The sequence below is a fragment of the Nannobrachium achirus genome, assembly GCF_963921795.1.
Source record: "Nannobrachium achirus genome assembly, chromosome: 24".
NCBI lineage: Eukaryota > Metazoa > Chordata > Actinopteri > Myctophiformes > Myctophidae > Nannobrachium > Nannobrachium achirus.
In genome coordinates, this window is record NC_137831.1 from 38,549,116 (window position 1) to 38,567,763 (window position 18,648).

Sequence of the window (18,648 nt, forward strand, 5' to 3'; positions counted from 1 at the left end):
ATACCATAAAATGCCAACTACGTATGAAAACCTGTACATGTTCTGGTTGCAGAATGGTGTGTCTCCAGTGGGGTGGTAGCTGGGGTTGATTCCGTAGGTCAATCCATTTACTTTGGGAAAAAAGAAAAAAGAAGGAATTGTCACAATGATGAAATAAAGCTTATCTTGCATGTATTAGCATTTAGCTATCTGTATCTGAGTTAAGTGTTATCTGGGGGGCAGAGAACAACTTCAGTGAATGCCAATGACATCAATGCCCTCATCTCAATCGTTAATATGTGGGGTCCCTCAGTGCAGCATTTAAGGGATCCCACAAGGAAATCGGAGCGACGCAGAATATTCTATGATTTTATGGTAGTGAAAATCTCTCCGAAAGCGTGGCAGGGAGCGACACAAGTCGATAAACTATATGCTGTATACACACATACAAGCTACCGGCCCCTGCGAACCCTCCTTCTCCACTGAAAGGGCTACAGATTCCCACAATAGAAATTATGTTTTATGCTTTTGACAGATAGATAGGTACTTTTCCATGTACAGTACTATGCATTGTTAAATGGTATATAGGGTGTGCCAAATGTAGTTCTAAGAGCGGCCATTTCTTGGGACAACACAGCCTTACACAGGTGTTCTGATTAGACTATAGCATTAGTTCTATGCAATCAAACAATTGAAACACCTGTGTTTTGTCCCAAGAAATGGCCGCTAAGGACTACAATGACGTAGCCGCTGGCACACACTATATGGTAAATGGTGCATTTAACAATAACAACGTAACGCAGACCCCTCTGCAGACCCCTAGGGGTCTTTGAGGGGGTTCCAAGGGAATGTGGATGTGGAGTGGTATTGTATTGTATTGTTTGTTACAGGGTCATTCGGTTTGGTACAGGGTCTTTTGGTTCGGTATTCGATATTCAGTTCGATATGTTGCACCCCTAATGGTTACAATACAATACCACTCCACATCCACAATCCTGTAGGACCCCCTCAAGGACCCCTAGGGTTCCGCAGGGCCCACTTAGAGAACCACTACCCAAGTGGTTGGGTACCGTATTGTTCAAAAAATACGTAGTTATAGTTATAAAAATACATTTATAAATCATTATCAAACCGTGACACCAAAATATCGAACCGAACCGTGAATTGTATAAACCGTTGCACCCCTAAAAAAAAAATATATATATATATATATATATATATATATATATATATATACATACATATATATATATACATATATACATATATATACACACACACACACACACACACACACACACACACACACACACACACACACACACACACACAAACATAAATAACACTTACTAGAGAAGAATGCAACAGCTACAATGGCCACCAACTGATACTTTGTGTATTTTAAGCATTTACAGTCACAGCCAAGGCAATGTTGCATCAGAAGCACAGGCATCAGGACCAACACAGCACAGCCAAAGATGGAATGCATGACGGGAAGGGCAGGCTGGACAGTGCAGTCATGAATGTACACGATACCTGTATGGAAATATGAAATTATGATCATCCCAAGCGGTGTTAAAAATGAGATTTTTCAAGATGTTTTGAAATTGTATTTTTTATTGTTATTCAACTTTGTAGCAGCAATAATAAACAATAACTGTGTTAAATTGCTCTATATTCTGGTAGCAATCATTGCTATAGAGTGCATGTTGTTCAGTAACTCCAAAGTCTCTCCTGTACTGCTCTTTAGTAAATATGGCATGGGATAGCAATTTTACCCAATCAAGAGAGTGAACTCATACAGGATACAGGATAAAAGTAAAATTGTAAGTGCCAAAGATGATTTTTTTACTGATGAAAAAATATCAGTAAAAAACAGCTTTAAACAATGGGTTAGTGGAGTTGATAATCAGGTAATATTTAACACATTTTAAAAAGAAGGGGAAGGATTAGTCCTACAAGCATCTTGGTGTCCACTTGGACAGGAAGCTGGACTGGAAGATGAACACAGACTCTGTGTTCAAGAAAGCTCAGTCTAGACTTTTCCACTTGAGAAAGCTCAGATCTTTTGAGATCAGTAGGCCACTCCTTCATGTATTCTACCAAGGTATCCTTGCTAGTGTCCTCTTTTATGCTGTGCTCTGCTGGGGGGGCAGCATCATGGCCGATGATAAAAACAGAATCAATAAATTGATTAAAAAGGCTGGCTCAGTGATAGTATCAGGATACTTTGGATATCACTATAGCCAAGCGAATGAGGACCAAATTGAACACTATTCTTTCCTTCGAAGGCCATCCTCTCTATAAGGTATTTAAGGACCTGCGTGCGTAGCAAGTTTAGCAACAGGTTTTTGATGCCTATAATATCTACTGAGTGAATGAAGAAATCCTTTGTTCCTGCTGCTGTTAGATTCCTTAACATTAACGTACATCGCTAGCTTTGTTTTGGGAGGGTGTTATGTAATTTGTAAAGTCTGTTATTGTTACTTGCTGTGTATGTGTATGTTGTTATTGTTTTTGTGTATTTGTATTTGCTCTGGTGGCAAAACATGTTTTCCTTTGGGGACTAAGCAATAAACCCATACCCATACCCATTAGACCAGCACTTTGAACCTCCAGGGAACCATATGGCAGACTCTCACCCATGGCAATATGGACCAGAGTCACCACACCCGTTATAAAGCCGACCAGGAGTAGGCCTACTATGGGAAAATCTACAAAGAAAGATAAGATTAGAATTAGAATTGTTTGTGTGTGTGTGTGTGTGTGTGTGTGTGTGTGTGTGTGTGTGTGTGTGTGTGTGTGTGTGTGTGTGTGTGTGTGTGTGTGTGTGTGTAATGTATATGCAGAGGCGTAATTTGACCAATATCTAGGGTGTTGCAAGGAACACTCACAGGGCACATGCGAATTTAGCATGCAGCGAAACAGACACAGACACACACACACACACACACACACACACACACACACACACACACACACACACACACACACACACACACACACACACACACACACACACACACACACACACACACACACACACTACAAAAGGGATAACGTTTATGGGTGTTGTTTTAGGTAAAGTTTTGTTGATTCTACTGTATGCACTGCCCTTACTGCAAACAAACAATATCCTACTCCACAGGTTAGGTAGCCTAATAATGCGCCAGTATGAATAAGAGAGTGAACTTAATGAAATGATGCGCTGGCCGACCCGGTATCAGTCAAGTTATATAACCAGCCAGTCAACGGAGACGATTTGAAACACAACTTTCGCTAGTGAGACAGATTTTTATACTGAATGAACCACGCTCACCTCGAGTCGCTCCCATCTCTCCAATCTAGTGATTAATCAATCAACAGGATTTAATATTGTCCGTCTTTTGCTGTTTGTTTGAAGTGCGAGGCGCTGTATAAATATGATTGACATAAAACCTTGTGGTGGAGAAAAAACGCATTATTTACTAAATTATATTTTTTTTAATGAAAATGCCATGGCAACACCCTGGAGGCCCAAATGACGCCCCTGTGTATATGTGAACTGTATATATCTGATGTTTGGTAATGTATTATGAATAAATAACAAAGAGAGAAACCCCCTAAATTATTATTTCATTTATACATTTATACAAAACAAGCACGCACAAGCACGCACAGCACACACATGCACGCACGCACTATATTTCTCTGTGTCTTCACATCAAAACTTATCTTGTAAGATAAACCCAGTGGAACAATATTATGTCTTACCTCTGTCCATGTTGCTTTTAGTTAGTGCGCAGGTTTCATGCAGCTTTGTGAGAGAAAGCGTCTAAAACACAAACTGGTTCACTGTGCTGACGTTATGCTCACCTGAAACTTTCACTTTCACTGGCAGGTGAGAGAGAGGGTGGACTATGCATTCTAATCTTGCCCCCGACATACCAGGCTGTGCAGAGAGCGCTTAAGGGTGCTCAAACTCCACAAAAGGGCACATCTGCACGGGTCGATTTTTGGGGTGGTGTTTTTGTGGGGGTCCCTTGTGCCATTTCACACCAGAAATGTAGTACACTGGGGGCTATATTTTGATTGTCTTAAAGGGATATTTCACTTTCAAAAAAACTTTTGGTAATTGTATCGTTTAATCAGGCTTTTATGAACACCCTGGACAGTTTGCTTGATTCAATATTTAGATATTTTAAGTAAATGTTATCTGTCCTCCTCCTCCAGGAGGAGGGCCCCATACACACCCATTGTAACTTCATTTTATGGTAAAGGGTGAAGGGTTGATTATATGACGTCATTTACTCAGTGTTTTTCTGTTGGGCCTTTTGACTCAGAGACTTTCAGCTTTCAGGAAGTGACAAACAATACAATGGGATGGCAAATGTGCTCATTACCCTGTGGTCTATTAGAATAATGTTTCATAGACACTTACAAAACAGAAAAAGTATAAAACTATGGCACCACCTCTTTCAGTTGTAAGGCATAAGAGCTGGTGCTTCAGACAATCCAAATAGAGCCCTGCATCTCTTACTAATGGAGCAAGATGTCCCACAATAACTTGGCCCATGTCATTACTGCCACTCCCTCTCCTCTGCCTCCTGCATCACACTGTACCACAAACAGCCTAAGCATAGCAGCATAAACAGCATAAAGGAATAAACTCACCCATTTTCTGTGTTCTTTGTACTTGTGTTCCACCGTATGTTGCATGCACTGTAATCTTATTTTACCTGTTGAAAAAAACACAGTGGTCAAATTATTTGGCATTTTGGCAATAACATTCCATTGAAGAAACACACACACACACACACACACACACACACACACACACACACACACACACACACACACACACACACACGCATGCAGATCTGGTTTCGATGAAGCCTCTGTCACCACAGAACTCAGCCATGCTGCTATCAGTAGGCTATAATACAAAAAGTGATTCAAAATAAATGAAAAAGGTTATCGAAACAACACTTCCGGCTCACGTATTAGGAGGCATCAGGACTAACCAGCACTGTTGCTCCGCTGTTATGTCCAATGTCTCCGGGTGTCAGAAAGAATCAGAAAGTAAATTGAAGTTGAGAAAGGGTCCGTGACTATGGAGAGAAGGAGAGCAGACGCTGTGATGAGAGAGAGAGGGGGCGGGGTGTGTGTGTGTGGTGTGTGTGTGTGTGTGTGTGTGTGTGTGTGTGTGTGTGTGTGTGTGTGTGTGTGTGTGTGTGTGTGTGTGTGTGTGTGTGTGTGTGTGTGTTGTTACATCCCATGGTATGTACAGTAAATAATGTGTCATTCTATTTAAATCTAGTGTGGGACTCCAGCTCCCTGATTGGAGGGAAACTCTATACACTACCTGGAGATCTATTCAAATCGAGTGTGTGGCTCCCGCTTCCTGATTGGTGGGGAACTCTCCAGCACCTGTCTACCAATCAGCACTCACCTGTGTTCCTATAAAACTGTCCTGATGTTCATTTGTATGGTCTCTCTTCACTAAGCATGTCCTGCATGGGCATGCTGTCTGTTAAAAGTCATTCACATTATGTTTGACCTTATGGCAGGGGTAGGCAAGGCATGTAGGATGTAAAACTAATGTCTAGACCAGGGACGGCCATTAGGAAAAAAAGCCCTGCTTCATCATACAAGGTTGTCGCACAAAAGTAGTGAAAACAGTAAGCTTTAAAAACCCTGAGTTAGTTTAGAGTTTTTTTTTTGATAATCACTGGCCCTGCCCAGCCTTCCTCTGTCTGGTCATTTCTCTGAGTTTGTTCATCCAGTCATGCCTTCGAATTATTCCTTCATCCAATGTTAAAACTACTTAATGTAAATAAATTCATTTTCTTTGCACCTTAAAACTGTGTGTGTGTGTGTGTGTGTGTGTGTGTGTGTGTGTGTGTGTGTGTGTGTGTGTGTGTGTGTGTGTGTGTGTGTGTGTGTGTGTGTGTGTGTGTGTGTGTGTGTGTGTGTGTGTGTGTGTGTGTGTGTGTGTGTGTGTGTGTGGAAATTAAACTGAAAGTTACTTCTTCAAAAGGAATGGCAGGCATAGGCCTATTATGTGCAATTATGCAATGTTTTGAGTATACTATTACAACAAATAACAGTGGTAAATACATATTTCTAAACAATAAATAAATATGTGTTTTAAATAACTGATCTAAATATTGTGGACCCATTAGTGATTATGAGTTTTGCCATAATCATCTAGCTCTACAACAGAGGCACAGCCCTGCCAAAAAATGTATTATAAAATGTATCCTTTTCGGCTATTCGGTTTTCGTCCAGTACTCCGTCTTGTCTGGGTTCAGCTTGAGGTGGTGAGAAGATCCACTGTGAGGATGTCAGCCGTGCAGTGATGCACTCTTCCACCTGAGAGGCAAAGGGAAGGAGAAAAACACTTGAGTTGACTGTCATTGGCATAACAGTGTCAGTGACACAGGGGCAGCGGCCCATAGCGGAGTGGTTATAGTGAGCCCACCTGGGGAGCCAGAGCCCCTGGTTGTCCCAGATACGATTCCAGGCCAGGCCAGCAATGTGTGTCCCTGAGGAAGTCTCTTAACCCCTAATTGCTCCCCGAGTGCTCACTGCTCCTAGTAATAGTAGGTAAGGATAAAATTCACTTTTGTGCAATTATACAGTATAAGAAAATATCTATATACCTTTTCCAGAGCTCTGCCCTGTAGCTGTGGTGTCTGCGCACAGCCTCACACACACATACAGTACCACTTGACACCGAGTTATGGTTGCCGCTCTGAGAAATCGGTCTATAGTTTGTGAACAGAGATAATGGTGAAAGACAATAGTGTACAGGGAGAAAAGGAGGAGTCCCAAGTAGAGATACCAGGTGACCCCCGGTTAGGAGTGTGCAGTGTGCAAAAATTTCCAAGAAACCTGGTAGGTCCAGTCAGGTAGGAGGAGAAGCACTTTAGTGCCGTCCCAGCGATGCCACGGTCAGCAAGGGTGTCCAGGAGGACCTGGTGATGATGGGCCATGAACCCCAGCATCCAGATTCTGGGGGAGATCATTAGCCAAAAATAGCCGATCTAGAACTGTCCAATTACAGAGCAGTTTAGACCAGCTACCTTTGGCAACAACATGTGGTGTAGATGAGCTATCCAAGCTTTTTTGTCTATCCTATCCTAGACAAGTGTGTACAAGTTGGGAGTCAGTAACCCGGGAATGTTACAAAGCAATACAAACATGGTTCCTGCTTCATCAAATATCCGCTGACTGACTGCAACTACAGTAGAAACAGGGACAAACGCACCCACTGGCCTACTGGTCCAGGTGCATACCACATAGGCTTTGTGTAGCCTTCTTCTCTTTCTAATGTCAATAAACTGTTCAACAGCACCTTCTACTACAGTATGTGCAAACAGTGCAATCCCACAACTTGTTTTTTTCTGCCATTGGCTATATGATGCTTAAAATATACAAGTCTGTAGTATTGGATTTGATTGTATTCAATCAATCATTTATAATTATATTGACGTAATAGGTTACACTTTAATGAACAAATTAATAGGCAAGGCTGTTTCAGTATTTCATATTTAGTTTTATAGTCAATGCACATTAAGCCCTGAAACATGGGTGCATTTATTGAAGAGTAGCTTAGACATGTCTGACTTTATTTTAAGTCATTGTTACATTTTTGCCCACTTAAGAACGGCATAATACAATAATCACCCAGGTCTGTACACTCAGTGGGCTATATTATATTTATAATTAATAATATAGTCTATTCATATACATATTTCTGTATGTTTTTACAATATAACAGTAGATTGGGATATTTTACATTTATAAAAAGGAAGAAAGAACAGAGCCAGACTGTGTTGCGTTTTATTATTTTTATTATAGAATATTGAATAGAATTTGTAAAAAGCACAAGTCAATAAGCGCCTTTTGCACACTCAGTGGGCTTTATAATACATAATATAAGCTATTCATATGCACATTTCTTTGCACTTTTTAAAAACAATATATAACAGTAGATGGGATAGGTTGACATTTATAAAAAGTAAAGAAAGAACAGAGCCTTATATATTTCCTTATATATGTTTAGTAGTAACATATATAAGTGCACAATAAGCACATTTTATCCTCTGTTGGAACAAAAGCTATCAACATGTCTAACTTGTAGATCTGCCCAGAATATAGGCCTATTCACAAAAACGCTCAAGTCTGAACTCCCAAGGACACAAGTCTGTACTCTTGATAATCGGCCAGAATGACGAGAGCATTTCCAAATCGTGGGAGTCAACAGTCTGGCCACGCGAGACTACAGAGTGGGTAGCAACTTGTAAGAGGTGGAACTTGAGAGGGGAGGGAGGGGCAGGGCACACTGCTATCAAACATGGGAGGGGAACACTGCTGGGCATGGGCACATTAGGCCCTAATTCAAGGTTTCCCAAAGTGGGTGCCGTGATGCCAGTTCAGCGGTGCCACATAATAATCTGATAACATTTGGAATTCATCAATATCACTACATCTTCAATATGCTCAGTAAAACAGACCTGATTTGCACTTTTTTGCACTACTTGATGATTTATTTTCCCATCTATGACCAACTCTCGTCACCAAAAATAGCACCGATCCATTAGCTCACAACGCGTCACAACGTTACACGTTGTGAGCTTGTAGATCGGCTATTTTTGGTGAGCCTTCCCTCCAGAATAGGGATGCTGGGGTTCAAGATAGATAGATAGATAGATACCTTAATTATCCCAAGGGGGAAAATCAGTTGCCCAGAGGCAGCAGAGCAGTATAAGGTTATTTACAAAGTTACAGAGAAGTATGAAAAAGATAAAAGAAAAAACAAAAACAGAGTACAGAGTACAGTAAGTACAGTAAGAGCAAGGTACAACAAGAAAGAGAACAAATAATATATATACATAAAGTGTCCTAAAGCACAACTATCAATATAATACAGTGCCCAAATCAAAGTGACCATAACAGTCAATGCTAGTTAGTGCAACAAGTATCTCTACATCATGTCAAACACAAGCAGAAATACAAAAAAAAAAGTCAGAGCGATAAAAACAACTACTGTAGCAAAAAAATAAAATAAAAAATAAATAAGTGGTAGTATAACGTTATTTTCAGTCAGTTCAGATGGAAATTACGATGTTTCTCCATCACATAGCCTACTGTATCTCAGCTGGAACGATGTTCATATTTATGTTGCGTAATATGATGAAAGATTCTAAAGATTAACAGTGTAATTCAGGGGTGCCAACGTGGATGAGAAAGTTATTTACAGGGGTGACCTGAGTCAATAAAGTTTGAAAACCCCTGACCTATAATGTGCCCATGGCCAGTGTTCCCCTAATGATTAGGGGCAAAGGCAGCGTCACATTGGGGTAAACCAGAGAAACACTGGACACGGACAAAGGCCGCGTTCGTGCAATATCGGACGAAAACACGCCTAACAATGAAAAGGTTACTAGGGCCCAATTGCCCCCAAGGCCCAATAAATTGTAGGGCACAATTTTGCAAGTTAAAAAGGTAGATATAAATGACTGACTTACTGACTGACTGACTGACTGACTGACTGAATGAATGAATGAGTTAGTTGATATCTAACATAAATGAAAGTTAAGATAAAATACAAAAAACAAGCATAACTCAACAACTGAGACACTTCAGCAGAGCATTACAATGGTGAGAATGTTCAGTATATTCATCACTCTTTGGGTTTATTTCACACAGTAACACTGACTGAGAGTCACAGTATTTAAAGTGTCAGGTTCAAAACTATGTAGGAATGTAACAAAATAGGATTTTCAGAGCCAGTGCTACTGTAACTACAATCCAATGGTGACCTCTAGTGGCTGTGGTGCACATTACTGTTATATTATTTACCCTGCCTGCACTGCACATTACACATTCAAGCACACATGCACGTGTAACGGTGTAACGGTGATCCGAACCTCCCCACCCGGTTTCGAACCCGGATCTCCCACGCGAAAGTCCAATATCTTAACCATTACTCCAAAGGGATATCCCTATGGAACGAGAGCAGATACTAGACTTTTGAGGCTACAGGCTGGGGCTGCGACTCTCTCCGCCACACACGTACACATACACACATACCTGTAGGTATGTGACACACGCACACACGTGTGCAATGCGTTGGGCTGGCGGTGCAGGGCTCAAGTTGTGATGACCGGTAGTAAAAGTACTAAAGTATTGGCATAAAAATGTCATGTAAAATAAGTCATTGTGCCGATTTTCTTCTACAAGTTTTCAAAGGTAAAGTAAAAAATATATATATTTTGGCTTGGTGGTACCCACCGGGGGATATGACCTGGGATGTGAGCTTGGGGTAGCAGTGCTTTGAGATCCACTGGACAGCTGGGAGTGTGCATCTTATAAAGAACAGTTTTCTTTCAGTTTTGTTTTCACTATTTTATATCCTATGCTTCCGAGGCGGGCGATATTCCATGCTTTGGTATCCTTGGGGTGCTCCGACTAGACGCCTTAATAATTCCTCTCTTTCGCGTTCGGAATAGGGACCCCTTGCACTTACAGTAATCACTCTTTCATGTGTGTCTTGTTTAGTGACTGTTACTTGACCATGTTGTAAGGTCTCAGAATGTGATTCTCTAAGTGTATACCTACTAGAGTTCCTATCAGAGTGGAAGTTTTGTGTGACTTGGCCGGAGGAATTAGAACCATAATTACTCGAACCTGTGTTTTTAATGCAAGGACACACACATACGACACAGGACACCGCTATAATGATATCCCATAAAATGAAGGTTACATATGAAAACATGTACATGTCCTGGTTGCAGAATGGTGTGTCTCCGGTGGGGTGGTAGCTGGGTTTGGTTCCGTTGGGAAATGTTGTGTTTCCAGTGGGGTGGTAGCTGGGTTTGATTCCGTAGGTCAATCCATTTACTGTGGGGAAAAAAAGAAAAAAATATGAAATTGGCACAATGATATAAATACAGTTTCGCTTGCAGGGGGGCAGAGAACAAGTTCAGTGAATGCCAACGCCATCAACGGCCTCATCTCCATCATTAATATGTGGGGTCCCTCAATGGAGGATTCACCTGTATTATTGTTGTTACAACCGAAGGTCGCAGTATACCATGAAAAATGTCGCAGCTTGTCTGCGTGTCATGCAGTCAGTCAGTCAGTCAGTCAGTCAGTCAGTCAGTCAGTCAGTCAGTCAGTCAGTCAGTAATTACACATTTTTACAGTCTATTGGTTGGTTCCCTTGTCTTGGTTCCCCCTACAAACATGAACCAATGGCACTTACAGGCCTCTTTGTGAACAGACGGTCGCTTATCTCCCGATTAGGGAGTCTTACTGGTATACACACACACACACACACATATACAAACGCATGCGCACGCACGCACGCACGCGCACACACACACACACACACACACACACACACACACACACACACACACACACACACACACACACACACACACACACACACACACACACACACACACACACACACACACGTGCAATAAATAACACTTACTAGAGAAGAACGCAACCGTTACAATGGCCACCAACCCATACATCGTGTAGGTTAAGCAGTTACAGTCACAGTCGCAGCCAAGTTTCATCCAAAGCACAAGCATCAGGGCCAACACTGCACAGCCAAAGATGGAATGCATGACGGGAAGGGCAGGCTGGGCAGTGCAGTCATAAACGTACACGATGCCTGTATGGAAATATGAAATAGAAAATATGATCATCCCAAGCAGTGTTAAAAACAAAGATTTTCAAGATGTTTTGAAATTGTATTATTTATTGTATTGTACTTATATATTGTACTTATATACACACAACAATACAATTCTTAGATTTTGGATCCTCAATTTTGTAGCAGCAATAATAAATAATAATTGTGTTAAATTGCTCTATATTCTGGTAGCAATCATTGCTATAGAGTGCATGTTGTTCCATAACTCCTTGTCTCTCCTGCTCTTTAGTAAATATGGCATGGGATACCAATTTTACCCAATCAAGAGAGTGAACTCATACTCAAATTGTAAGTGCCAAAGATGAATTAAACTGTATTTTGTGTTTGTTAAAGAGATGGAGAGAAGAAGAGGAGACCCCTGTTACATAGATTATTTATTTTGTTTGTTTTAGCAAAAAAGAAAACTTACCCCTTAGTTAGTTTCATTGGAGGTGGACTAATATTTTACCAGGAGTACCTATTATTTGACTTTGACAATGAATTGAGGACAAAGGACCCCAATGGAAACAAGCCATAGGCTTTCTTGGGTTTAAAATGCTTTAGCAGACCTTGTCGTTTTCAATGCTTTTCTTTTTCTTTCTTTATTTTTTGCAAACTGCTAATAAAGGATTCAATCTGGATCCAATCAATCAATCAATCAATCAATCAATCTCCAAGTACTGGGTTGTGTACCTTGATCACCACTGGTTTTACTTGCCTACAAGACTGGCTAACATGGAAGCACAAACATACTGTATGTGTACTTGCAGGCAACTATGCACATCAAAAAATGCACCAGCTTTAAACTATGGGTTAGTAGAGTTTATAATCAGGTAATATTTTAAAACACGTTTTAAAAAGAAGGGGAAGGATTTGACCAGCACTTTGAACCTCCAGGGAACCATATGGCAGACTCTCACCCATGGCAATATGGACCACACTCATTATAAAGCTCCAGAGGACCAGGAATGGGAATACTATGGGCAAAGAAAGATAAAAGAATAATTAGAAGTGTGTGTGTGTGTGTGTGTGTGTGTGTGTGTGTGTGTGTGCGTGTGTGTGTGTGTGTGTGTGTGTGTGTGTGTGTGTGTGTGTGTGTGTGTGTGTGTGTGTACTGTATACGTGTACTGTATTTTTGCGACCGTAGGTCGCAGTTACTTGCACTCCTATACTATCCAAACCTCCACCGGCCGTCCGTCTGGCTCTCCGTCTGGCTCTCCGTCTGGCTCTCCGTCTGTCCGTCACGTCACTCGTCACACGTCACACTTTTCCCCTACTCATATCTCCGCCACCGTTGGCCCGATCCATGCCAAAATTTCCACACAAACTCCTTGCCTGCCAAACTACAACCTCCAAGGACCCCCGGAGCTCCAGGGACCCCCAGGTCCCTGGGGGACCCCCAGGTGTAAAAAAATGACCAAATGTGCAAAAATGACCAAATGACCACCCCAACGGGGCTGCTCACAGGGAATTCCCGGGGATCACCGACTCCTGGTGCTCCAGAAGACCAGAACGGATGCAAAAGTGGTGGCGCCCCCAGTGGAGGACCCCCTGCCACTGCAGCGCACATAAAATGCCGTAACTCTGGCTAGGAGCGACCGGGAGAGCCGGGGCCGGTACCTATTCGTCCGCCTCGGCGGCGCGGAGACCCCACCCCTCATTTCTCATCAACTTGGATCTGTCCCATATAGCGCCACCTTCAGGCCGATTTTTTTAAACACATTTTTGGACACTGCTCCTACAATTTTTGCCCTAAAATCACGCAAATCGCTACACAGTATGTCTACACTCATCTCATCAACATAGATCTGTCCCATATAGCGCCACCTTCAGGCCGAATTTTTAAAACACATTTTTGGACACTGCTCCTACAGATTTTGCCCTCAAATCACACAAATCGGAACACAGTATGTCTACACTCATGTCATCAACATGGACCTGTCCCATATAGCGCCACCATCAGGCAGATTTTTTCAAACACATTTTTGGACACTGCTCCTACAGATTTTGCCCTAAAATCACGCAAATCGGTACACAGTATGTCTACACTCATCTCATCAACATGGATCTGTCCCATATAGCGCCACCTTCAGGCCGATTTTTTAAAACACATTTTTGGACGCTACTCCTACAGATTTTGCCCTACAATCACGCAAATCGGTACACAGCATGTCTACACTCATGTCATCACCATGAATCTGTCTCATATTGCGCCACCTTCAGGCCGATTTTTAAAAACACATTTTTGCACACTGCTCCTACAGATTTTGCCCTAAAATCACGAAAATCACTACATAGTATGTCTACACTCATGTCATCAACATGGATCAGGAAGATTTTGGAAAAACTAATTTTTGCCCTATTTGTGGAGATAAGCGACCAACGGTCGCTTATCTCCCGATTAGGGAGTCTTACTGGTATTATATAAAGACCAGGCCTGGAATTTCATCATTGTAGGGGCAAGGCCACCTTTGGGGTTGTGCATTTTTTGTGGGCACAAAGGCCAACTGCCAGGGCAGGAAGGCCATCAAATAAAACCAGATTTTAGTCCAGATTTTAGGTATTTACAATCTGATGCTCAGCCCTGCACAGATTAAAGATACTGGATTGGTTTATAAATGGGGACTCAACAAAAAAGAAAGACACTGGTGTCTAGATTTTGACAAGACAGAGACAGAGGAGAAAGTCGTACAGTCAGCTGCTGCATGGGGCATTAAGGCCACAGTGGCCTCATGGCATGCCATTTTTTGGAGGGGCACAAGGCCAAACAGAGGGGCAACGACGGCCATGGCCTTCATGGCCTCCCTGAAATTCCTACCCTGATAAAGACAGTTGGAAAAGGACTCTGTTCTTAACAAATCACCAAATGAGAAAATGTCTGCTACAGCAATTAAGCTTGTTGATGTCGGTCTGCGGGCTGTGTCGTTCTTCAATTGTGAATTATGTAGATAGATACCTTTATGACAGTGAGATACTTGTTGCACTAACTTAGCATTGACTGCTATGGTCTCTTTGGACTCTGGATCTCCGAGGACACTGTACTATTTTGATAGTTGTGCCCTAAGACACTTTATGTATATATATTTATATACAGTGGTGTAATGTAACTAAGTACATTTACTTAAGTACTGTACTTAAGTACGGTTTTGAGGTATTTGTACTTTACTTGAGTATTTCCAGTTTTCAGTACTTTTACTTCTACTCCACTACATCTCGGATCCAAATATTGTACTTTTACTCCACTACAATTATTTGAAAACTTTAGTTACTAGTTACTTTGCAGATATAAATGATTATATTATAAAACATACATTAATGCACTTTAGCCCTATTCTATACCGTGGCTATTTGAAAAAAGCCGATCTACAAGCTCACAACGCGTCGCATTGCAACGTGTTGTGAGCTTGTAGACCTGCTATTTTAAACATTTTGTACTTTTACTTTTGGTACTTTAAGTACATTTTGATGCCAATACTTTCGTACTTTTACTCAAGTACATTTGGAATTCTGGACTTTTACTTGTAACGGAGTATTTCTACATTGCTGTATTGATACTTTTACTTAAGTATAAAATGTGAGTACTTTTTACAACACTGTTTATATATTATTCGCCCCCCTCTCTTGATGCACCTTCTCTTTACAGTTATAGTACTGTTCTTGTTTCTTCCTACCTTTTTCTTACTTCTCTGTAACTTTGTATATAACTGTATACTGCTGTGCTACCATTGGGCAACTGAGTTTCCCCCTTGGGATAATAAAGGTATCTAACTATGTATCAGGCTTTGGGTCGTTCCCGGGCTGACGTTCTGCCAGGTTGGGTTGGGCCGGGCTCACATATTTAGGCCCGATTCAAGCTCTAGTGCAGAGGTGGCTTAAGGGTGCTCAAACTCCACAAAAGGGCACATCTACACGGGTCAATCTTTGGGGTGGTGTTTTTGTGGGGGTCCCTTGTGCCATTTCACACCAGAAATGTAGTACACTGGGGGCTATATTTTGATTAAGTACCAGCTCTTAATCCAAGACTTAAAGGCCTGTCCGTACTGTCTCCGGCCACCAAACTTTTCATCAGAGAGTTTGGTGGTCGGAGACATGTTATAGCCTAATGATTATACTAGGAGGAAGATTTTTTTCCAAGAAAGGTGTACAGAAAGTGTTAAAATTGTGTTTTTATGTGGCCACACCCACCAGTTAATTAAGTATGCCTGTTTTGCAGGTGGGTGGTGACCCAGCTGAAGTTAGCCACACCCACAGTGTTGGGTGCATGGTAAAGGGTGAGGGGTTGAATATATGATGTCATTTACTCAGTGTTTTTCAGTTGGGACCTTTGACTCAGAGACTTTTAGCTTTCAGGAAGTAATCAACAATACAAAGGGATGGCAAATGTGCACATTATAAACCCACCCCGTGGTCTATTAGAGTAATGTTAACGTCATAGACACATACAAAACAGAAAAAGTACAAAACTATGGCACCGCCTCTTTAAGTTAAGGCATAATACCTGGTACCTAAGACAATCCAAATAGAGCCCTGCATCTCATACTAATGGAGCAAGATGCCCCACAATATGTCATTACTGCCACTCCCTCTCCTCTGCCTCCTTCATCATATTGTACCAAACAGCCTAACATGTTACAGTTTTTCATGATTGTTAACACACAAAATTTAAAATTTGGCACAATTTTCACAACCTTCACTTCATGTACCTATAGCTTGACCTGATTTGGCACTACTTCACACTCGCTTTTCATGCATTAGACTCGGATTCTCCTTCTTTACACTCTGATGTCATGTTGTTGCACACACTTCTCATGTAAAATCTCAAAGCATCAACCTATAAAACACGGATGTCAATTACACATCACCTTGTTGTCGAAACACTATACACAATGTTCAGTTGTTGCACAACTGAACATTGAGACAGGAACCAGAGGCAGATATGGGCACACAATACAAAAAATTATTTGAAATACAAAGATACAAATACCAGGATAGTGTCACCAGGATAGTATCTTGGTGACACTATCCTGGTCAATATTAGACCAAGTACTAACCAAGTATTACTGTAAGATTTTTTTCAAAATACTTTTTTGTATTTTGTGCCCATCTCTGACCGGAGGCATGGTGCCCAAATCTACTGTAAATCATGTACCCAAATAAAACTTTTTGGTTGCATATTTGTGTGCTGTTTTATGTTTGACTATATAAAAAAGTAGGCCAACACTGAGACATTTTACAAAAGGATAAATAGCTCATTCTCCAGAGTCAATGTCATTCATATGGTGTGTTCCAATTCAATGATTGCGTTTTCAATTTTGCACTTCATTGTGCTGTAGATGCTTGGTAGTGTGCAGCAAATCTTAGTTGTGTGTACTGAATGAAAGGTATGTGTCATTTGAAAATATGGCAGTGTGTACCAAATAAAACATGAGTTCCATTTTGTCAACACAGTTAAGTGATTTGATGGCAAAGTGATCATCTTGGGAAGGGAGTGTGAGGTTTAGCATTTTGTGTGTGAGGTTTTCAGTTTTGTGTGTGCAGTTTTGAAAAAGCTGTTAGTGTAGTGAAAAACGTGTGTTAACAATCATGAAAAACTGTAACTTTAAAGACAGGGTGCTGTGATTTCTTTTCCCCTGAATAATGGAATAAACTCACCCATTGTCTGTGTTCTTTGTACCTGTGTTCCACCCTATGTTGCACGCACTGTAATCTTATTTTACCTGTTGAAAAACACAGTTGTCAAATTATTTGGCACTATTGGCAATAACATTCCATTGAAGAAAACACACAAACACATGCAGATCTGGTTTACGATGAATACTCTGTCACCACAGAACCCAGACAGCCATGCTGCTATCAGTAGGCTATGCTATAATAATACAAAAAAGTGAATCAAAATAAATAGAAAAACACGGCCGGCTCACATATTAGGAGGCATCAGGAGTAACCAGCACTGATCCTCCGCTGTTATGTCCAATGTCAATGGGTGTCAGAATCAGAAAGTACATTGAAGTTGAGAAAAGGTCTGTGACTATGGAGAGAAGTAGAGCATAAGCTCTGTGCTCTGTGTGCTGAGAGAGAGAGGGGGCGGTGTGTGTGTGTGTGTGTGTGTGTGTGTGTGTGTGCGTGTGTGTGTGTGCGCGTGTGTGTGTGTGTGTGTGTGTGTGCATTTGGCTAAAATGAAACTTAAAGTGTGTGTGTGGAAATGAAACTGAAAGTTACTTCTTCAAAAGGAATGGCAGGAATAGGCCTAGCCTCGTAAACCAGGCTCCAGTTTACTATAGGCTAGCATGGGCTTAGGCCTATATGTGCAATTATGCAATGCTTTGAGTATAATTACTACAAATAAGAGTAGTAAATAAATATTTCTACACAATAAATAAATATATTTCTTAAATAACTGATCTACATATTGTGGACCCATAGTGATTAGCCTATAAGCTTTGCCATAATCATGTAGCTCTACAACAGAGGCACAGCCTTGCCAAAAAGTATATATTAAAAAATATATCCTTTTCGGTTTTCGTCCAACAATTTCCTTTCGGTACATCCCTAATACATACACACACTACCTGCTGTTTCAAACCTTCTATCGGTGACAATACTTTTTAGTCATACAAGTAGGCCATTAATGGCCACAACTGCACTAGGCGGGCACGTACCTTTTAGGCGAAGCCCGAACTGGCGAAGTGGGGAAATGTCCGATACCGTAGCGATCTGGCGAACGTCTTCTGGACAGGGCGTTTATCGTGCGCTTGCCCAGGCCTTACGGCCTGGGCATAAATATAACGATTGCATTCACCACGGCTTCGTAACTCGCGCTGGCCCGCTCTTCGCGGCCACTCGCGCCTGCGGCGCTCGGGGGCGAAGAGCAGGACCAAGGTCCGCTGGCCTTCGCGCCGCTTGCAGTGTCGTGGACAATCGATTCGCCAGATCGCTACGGTAGGAGACAAATCCCCACTTCGCCAGTTCGG

At 41.5% G+C, this 18,648-nt stretch overlaps 1 protein-coding gene across 1 annotated transcript; it reads right to left on the reverse strand.

Annotated features, from left to right (window-relative positions):
- Nucleotides 1–6,268: 6,268 nt before the first annotated feature.
- Nucleotides 6,269–12,638, reverse strand: LOC308280272 (uncharacterized protein; the record flags this gene model as incomplete). Its single annotated transcript, XM_080720532.1, has 5 exons — nucleotides 12,598–12,638; nucleotides 11,471–11,656; nucleotides 10,749–10,869; nucleotides 6,806–6,975; nucleotides 6,269–6,333 (listed from the first exon to the last, which is right to left on the reverse strand). The coding sequence occupies exons 1-5, from the start codon at nucleotides 12,620–12,622 to the stop codon at nucleotides 6,269–6,271; spliced, it is 567 nt and encodes a 188-aa protein (XP_080576658.1). The 5' UTR covers nucleotides 12,623–12,638.
- Nucleotides 12,639–18,648: the final 6,010 nt, after the last annotated feature.